The sequence below is a fragment of the Bacillus rossius genome, chromosome 12 (genome assembly GCF_032445375.1).
Source record: "Bacillus rossius redtenbacheri isolate Brsri chromosome 12, Brsri_v3, whole genome shotgun sequence".
NCBI classification, from domain to species: Eukaryota; Metazoa; Arthropoda; class Insecta; order Phasmatodea; family Bacillidae; genus Bacillus; species Bacillus rossius.
The window spans coordinates 6505889-6513962 of NC_086339.1; the positions used below are offsets into that span (position 1 = coordinate 6505889).

Below are 8074 nucleotides of genomic sequence, written 5' to 3' on the forward strand. Positions count from 1 at the left end.
TAGAATGAATGTTAAAAAGGATTTTACTTGCACATGGAGGTTGTAAGCCTTTGTAGTTGATGATTTTAAGCTCGACTGCATGTCGTCGTTATGTTATTTATTTATTTTTTATTGGAGATAGTGTAATGTGTGTTTATGATATTGAACTAACCAGTGTGGTTGACTAGTGCTGTTGAGTGCTGTTGCAGCTAGCGCTAGTGAAGCATGCTCGTAGCTAGTAGAGGTGAAGGCTGGCTAGCTGTGAGTATTACATCAGGTACTGGCTTGATGAGCCACGCCAGCACCTGTGTCATACTTGCAGGTTGCCAGCCCTGCTCGTCTTCCTGCGCTGCATGCCCCCCCTCCGCCGCCCGCCGTTCAGCCACGGTCGTACTTTCTTGTTAGGCGACAGCTCTGGAGGTTTGTCAAGCTGGTTTGGAAGACATGGTCGTGCGAGTTCTAACTAGCTGTCATAGATCTTTTTTTTTCTGTAACTATTTTAATTACTGATACAAATTCAACTTAATGGTACTATTTTCAATGGTGCAAAAAAAAAAAAATATTCTGAAAGGAATTCCATTTGACATATATTGTTAACAATTCACAACCCCAAATTTTTTTATTTTAGTAGAAAATATCTATATAAGTTAGATAGGCTTTAGTGGGGTGGCAATTAGTTTCTGTATTGTAAGTAAACAATTGTGTTTGAAGAAAAATTACCAGTATTGATTAAGCTTATTGGCAAAATATGGAATTAGGCAGTGTTTGAAACGTGTGCACAGAGAGTTGTGTCTGAAGGAGGGGACTGCTGGTTGTTGGCAGTCGCCAAGCTGAAGCAGGAGCTGAGCGAGACGGAGGCGCGAGTGCAGGCGGCCAGCAACAGCTCCGAGGGCAAAGTGGACAGGCGAGTGGAACCATCACCACCGTGCACTGTTCGACTATCAGCGGCAACCGTCCATCTCGTTCATTTTGAAACATTTTACTTCTTAGGTGGTTCTTGCGTGTCGCACTTGTGTGGCGAGGGTTGTGTCGGTAGGTTTTACCCTGACTTCATGGCACGACTGGCCTTGAATCTGTCTGCACTCCAGAGTACTTCATTTAAAATTTTTTCTTCTCATCAGACCGCCACATCTAAATGGGTTTAATGGCTTAGCCATACTCTTCCCAGAAGTGTATAATTATACTAGGTTTAACAGTGTGTCACATTGTGGAATGCCCAGTGAACTCTCATTAGTGGAGAATGTTCCATCTACTTAATGTGCAGGATTTTGTTCCCTGCTTGAAGTATCATGTTTAGTGGAGCCCCGAATAATCCTTATTTATTTGTTCAACCTTCCTTACATTATAATTAAAGACAAGATATTATTTTATTTTTTAGTCCAAATTTGTTTTTGAAGGGAGGATTTTGGTGTTTTTATTTTTATAAAAGCTGTTTTGTAATATTTAACTCTACCAGAGTAAAGGTAACATTTGCATGCTGTGTGTGTGAGAATATTTACATTTTTGGTTTGAAAATTATTAAACCAGTGGTTCGCAATTAAAAAAAAATAGAATCCATTTTTCTGTTTGATGCATTTCGGTACAATTTTTTTTTTGTCCGGTAATAACATTCCGTGTTTTCAAACATTAAATGATAAACTTTTTTTATGGTTTGAACTAAGATTTGTGTAAATGCTACTTAATTCTATGACATAACTTGCATTTTGGTATCATGTGGTATTTGGGCAAGCTTTTTTTTTTTGTGCGTTATTGCACTTGACCGTATAATCTTGTCCCTGATTCTAATTGAACTGCTGGTAGAAGGGATGTCTCCTGCTGGAGAGAGAGTAGGCCTGCACATGTAGCGCTGCTGCCGGCAGGTCGCTGGTGAAGAACCTGGTGCTGGGCTACGTGGCCGCGCCGGCCAGGAGCCGTGCCGACGTGCTGCGCGTGGTGGCCACCGTGCTGGATTTCAGCGAAGAGGAGAGGACCAGGGCCGGCCTGCCCCAGGGCGCCGGCAAGGCGGGGGGACACACGCCGGTACGCCACCATTAGTCTTCTGTGTGAAGGAAATAGTTACACTATAACCACCAATTAAATTTAATTTTGATTTTTTTTTTAAAATTGAGTCTTCTATTCCCATTGAATCCTGGAAAAATCAGTATATGTCTGTGCCTTTTAAAGTCAAATGCAAATGTGATTTTTAGTAAATGAAATTATAAAATATTAATAGTAACGTAGCAATGGATTGTAATTCTGAAGTAAAGCTTTTTTTTCCCAGGAAAATAATTAATTTCTTAATCTTTTGCAAATTATTATTTTCTAAGTGTGTGTTGTAATACATAAAGGAAGTTGCTGGTGGTTATAGCTGAGCCAACACAATTTTGCTGTTATTTAGTTGAATCCGCGTTTCTGCAGATTGACAATATGCTTGTTAATTTTTGACATAATATTGAAAAATGAGTGTGTGTCATGTCATAACCTAAAAATCCATGAGTACCCTTTCACTTTTCATATTGTAATTGAACTTGCATAATTTCTTAGCTATGTGTTTGTCGTGTATATCAATCTTAAACTTCCTGCATTTTAATAATGTTCTTAAATTTAATACATTGTAAATAAATACATCACCAAGTTTTATTTTTTGAACTAATTTGTTTGTTTTGCTGTATGCTTGTAGTCGCTCTCGGAGGCCTTCGTCAGGTTCCTGGAGAGCGAGTCCCAGCCGCGGCCGCAGCTGCGCTTGCTGCCGGAGCGCACAGTCTCCCAGGGCTCGGAGCCGGGCAGGGCTGACGACGTGAGTATTCACTTCCTATCTCACCATTGCCCCAACTGCGGGGTTTCCCTGTAGTGATGCCCAGATTCGTATTTAAAAAATCTTAATAGAGAGCGACAACTGACCCACCCCTTGTAACATTGCAAGAACCTGACCTTGCAAGCTTTTAAAAGAATGTTTGAGGAATTAAAATGTTTTTATTCCTCAGAGGATCAGTTTATTAATTAGTGTTATGGTTACAATGAACTATCTAGTTTCTATTTTTATATTTAATCATTATTAATGTTGTAAATAATTTTTATGTTAAGATTTTTTGTTTAAAAAAGTAGTTTAACTATAATTTGACTGGTCCTCATTTTTCTTACTAAGTAGTTTTTTTTAATAGTATGTAATTTACTTCTCAGTACAGTGTTGGCCAAGAGAGATGTAGCCTACTTGAAACCAATTTTTGACCAATTTTTTTTTAATTTCTCAAAGTTTTTAAAAAAAATTTAATGGTTCCTTGAATAAGGTGTTCTAATAGTGATTGTCATAAATAGGATCGTAACAACAGGGTTATAAAGCCACTGTCACTCAGTACAGATGCTGCTATAAGAGCTGACAATGGCTTACATTTATGAATTTTCCAAAAGTATCTTAATTTAACACAGTTTCTCGAAAAGGATGTGCTGAAGTGAAAAAACTAATAGATTAAAAGTTGTTGGAATTTTAATAATTATAAAAAAGACTCTTTTTGAAGTTACGAATAAAATAATGTGAAAATATAACACCTTTATTGACAAATATAACCTCTAGGCGACACCTATCCAACACATGCGCTAGCGATTGAATGGGAAGATGTGGGGGGTTGGGGGTAGGTACGTAACTGTCAAGTGTTGACTCCATGCACACACTTTTTTTAAACTATGATTTTAACTCTCAATTTGCCAATAAATGTAGTCTGTGAATGGAGCATTTAATGTGAATTTTCCTACCTAGTGCCATTGTAATGTTCTGCACATGTCTTTATGTATTAAAGACACAACTCTCGACATTGTAGGTTCCCTTTTACAAACATGGCTACAGCTCAACTGTCATACATAATACCAACCAGACGGCACAACCATCTTAACCCAGACAATGCCAACCTTGTCCTACACAACACGTGCTTGTGTCGTGGCAGGTGTCGCCCGGTCGCCGCACGCCCCTGCTGCTGCACGAGGTGCAGCTGCCGTCCTTCAACCAGTTCCCCGTCGCCCGCAACAGCAGCAGCATCCTCAAGGACGTGCTCAAGGACAGCTGAGCCGGGCGCTGTACAGTGTACATAGAACCATGCACCGTTATAAAGATACCTGTTTACTTTGTAACCTGCGTTTCATTCAAGTCCTCATCAACTTTCATTATTTGGGTCTAGTCTTCATAAATCAGTTCGAGATCTTTGAAATGTGGTAAAATAAAACTAGCATTTCATTCTTATTTGCATCTATTTTAAAGTGCTTTTATACAGGGTGTCTACCAGATCTAGTAAACGAAATTCCCTGATTTTTCCAGGTTTTCCAGGTCTAAAACTGAATTTTTCCAGGTTTTCTTTAACACAATTACGACATTCCACGTAAAACTGCATAACGGTACATTGACGGATTTCAAAGTATTTCAACTCACTTAAATTAGTAAAAAATTAACTTCACACACTTAGTTTTGCAAAAACATTAGTAAAAGGAAGCTCCCATCATTTTCGCAGTGACTCAACTTTTGCGTCTATTGCACTTGCTTCAGAACGAGCCAAATCCAACACTCGAGCCTTCTTCAACTGCAATGCCTTGATCTCTTCTTCAACTATTCTTTTTTCTGCCTTCTTCTTGTCTGTAGCTTCCTTATGCCTACAACTAGCATTTCTTACATACTGTAACATGGACTTCGTGATATCAACATGATCCAGAACATAGAACAGTCATTCACTGGTCTTTGTGCAATCAGTGTTTCTTCCTGCAAGTTTTCAGTCAGCAGATTAGAATTCACTGAAAACTTCTAGAAGATTATCTTCAAGAGCACTTTTTACTACATTGAAAGAGACAGATGAAATAGAAATTTCACTAACAAATTTCTTAAGGTGGAGTCAGTAGCGGATCCAGAGGGGGGGCTAAGGGGCTCAAGCCCCCTCCAAAAGCATCTGGGTCCACAATTGTTTTAGTGTTTGCCTTGATAAAGCCTAGCCTCAGCTGGGTCAAGCCCCTCCCGAAAACAAAATCCTGGATCCGCCACTGGGTGGGGTAACATTTTCATGGCATGCTCAGCAACTGCAGTATTTTGTAATCATCTGATTGCACAAAATTTCTTGGGGGAAAGCTCTGATCCAGTTATTCTAATGTAATCTGCCCTCCATGCAGGTACATGCTTAAACAAATAGTAACTGTGCCTTAAAAAAACTAACATCCCATTGTGTAGCAGAAATACCAGTTTTGAAAGCACCATGGACCGTATGAAGCCCACAGCTACCAATTTCTAGCAATGATGACGAATATTCACCAAAAGTGTCTGTGATACATATTTTCAAAGCTAACAAAAATGCCCAGTTTACTTTGGGGGCATACATAGATACTTAAAATTAAATGCACCTGTTGGTATAATACGAACGTGGGAAGCAATGTTGCAGCACGTCATGTCAGCAGGATAACAGACCAGCTTGAACCAGACTGTATCACGTGATTTGACGCTACTTCCGAATCCGATGTTAAATAATAGTGATGGGTCGATTCCGATTCCGGAATCGGTCGGGTCTTCCGATTCCGGAATCTGTCTGTTCCACCGATTCCACCATAACGGTGGGATTCAGAATACAATAGTTTTGGAATCGACCATGACCGATTCCTGCATTGTTTTTATTTGCAAAATACATCTCCTACGCAAATAAGAAAATATTAAAATTTTAAAATGCATATAAATATAATTTTTAAACACACAATATAATCTTTTTTTACGGAACTGATTTACGAATTACGGTGATTAACGTATTTATTTACTTGCACCGCCATTTTCCATGCAGTATCTACTTTCCCGCTTTAAGCGAAAGCATTTTTCGGAAATTACGTTGCAGCAGCACTGCATTTAATAGTAAACCTTCAAAAATAATTAGACAAAACCATAAATGTTTAAAGAAAATTATGTAAATGTAAACAGCAAGTAAAATAATGTAAACCTTAACTATTCAATCATGGCAGCTACATTTGCCACTGTAAACAACTTAATTTTTTTGTTTGAGCTACCTGCCATGGTAAACCATATGGCCATGAACCAAATCTTTGGTGACGTGAAAATTAAGATGTTTCACATCTCTGCACTTTAAACTTTATATAATTAAAATGAAATAATTGTTGAATGATATTTTACCCAAATTCACAGTGGATTTCTGCGACCATATTAAAATAAGTTTAAAAGCAATATAACCAAATTGCTATAAATCTGCGTTCTTGTGCGTGTTCAGCGATGCTCATTTTACATTAGATATATTTTGGAAAGGCAGTTGGCTAATATGAATTTCCAAACATTGCTGCTGAAACGTTCGTAAATTTTTATTACCAAACACAAACAATATTTTGAAAGTAGTTGTGTTATTTCAACAGAATAGTTTCCGATAAATTAAATGAATTAAATGTTAACACACGATTATTTGAAGAGTTTAAATATTTTGTGTAAGAAAATCTCACCATTAAATGTGGAAAATTTGAAATGCTAAAACATGCACAGAACTTTCTTACTCAAGAACCAAAAATTTATTTTCTCTTTACGGTTGTTAAGAACTGCAGGACTGGATGGATTTATTCTTGTCACCAAGTGAGATAATTAAGTTCTAGGTAATAAATTAAAATGTAAGCATCTCTGACATTTTATTTTAGTGTGGTGCATATTTGTTTCTTGTCATTTCCATCATAATGAGATAATAAAGTTTTTTTTTTGCATTTACCTCTATTTTTTTTTGCCCTGGTCCCTTGAAATATGTATAAACGAGGTTATATTATCATTTTATTTGGATCATTATTTAGTTGTGCTTCAAAATTAAATTTTTAACCTAACCTTACAAACCTCTTTTTTTACAATTAATCTAAAGTTTAAGTTATAACATTATTTACAATTTACATCATAAGACATCTTTGATTATTGGCAGTGTTTGAACACGTGTTTCGTCTAACTATATGCAAAGTTAAAAGGCCAAATTGTGCTAGAAATTCAAGGTAGAGTAACGTGATGGTAATGAACATACTTTTTAACATTATATAAGCTGTATATAATGTTAATTTCTGCACAGAAAATGAAACACAATGCAATTACATTTTTAAAATCATAAACAGCCTTTTTTCCTGAATTATATTACTCTGTTGAACGTTTTGTCAGATAAAAATTAAGGAATCTGAATCGGATTCGAAGAATCAACCCTTCAATTTAAGAATCGAAAATGGAATCTGAATCTGTATATTTTAGGAATCGGCCCAACACTATTAAATAACATAAAATGGACATGGGAACTGTTCGTTATTTGCCATTCAAAACTAAAAATTGGAGGGAATACACTTGATGCTACGTCATTGCAAGCTGATCAATAAACAACAAATGTATTGCAAACTTCAACCTACCTAACAAAATTCCCTGATTTTTTTCCCTGGTTATTCCAGGTTTTCTAGGGTCGGCAGACACCCTGTTTATACCATCTTGGGATGATTCAATATTGTTTATTTTTTGAGTACACACATCCGACATCCCCTAGTACGGCAGTAGCTCGCACCAACTGGAGGGGAGAGACTGGCGAGTGATGTTACCCAAAGTATAAAGTTTGCTTTCCCCTGCAGCATAGGTTTTACTAACCATGTATTTGTTAAGACATGCTGGATACTTACATCAACACTTTCATTAAAACTTTTTAAATTATATTTGTTTAGTGGGATTGTTTCACTCCAAATGTGATGGATGTTATATATATATATATATATATAATATATATACACACACACACACACACACACACACTTTGTTTCCTTCAATATTATTTCATGTAGACTGATACTGAACATTTTACCAACAACTATTAACCCTTAAGTACTTTTTTATCGTATTAAATGTATCAATATTTCCAGCAGTATTCTGTATATAATTTCACATATTAAAAGACAACTGATATTAAAATATTTTATTAATGGATTATCTGTGAACGACATGTTCGCAGTGATGTGACGGGTAAGAGTATAAATGTAAATTGGCTTCTGAATGGACATGTTTTGTTTCTGCATTGAGCGCCATTAACATCTCTGCCATGAATACCGAAATCAATATTGTGGTACAATGATAACATAAATTGGGTTAAATTATTGA

At 36.6% G+C, this 8074-nt stretch overlaps 1 protein-coding gene across 2 annotated transcripts in view; it reads left to right on the forward strand.

The window, feature by feature from the left end:
• LOC134537421 (myosin-4) overlaps positions 1 to 4080 on the forward strand; it is a 132807-nt gene extending 128727 nt beyond the window's left edge. For both annotated transcript variants that reach the window (XM_063377825.1, XM_063377826.1), the window contains 4 exons: positions 802 to 883; positions 1839 to 1998; positions 2639 to 2755; positions 3897 to 4080. In XM_063377825.1, the coding sequence (XP_063233895.1) occupies positions 802 to 883; positions 1839 to 1998; positions 2639 to 2755; positions 3897 to 4016 (479 nt within the window). In that variant the 3' untranslated portion in view covers positions 4017 to 4080. The remainder of the gene's footprint in view (positions 1 to 801; positions 884 to 1838; positions 1999 to 2638; positions 2756 to 3896) is intronic.
• Positions 4081 to 8074: the final 3994 nt, after the last annotated feature.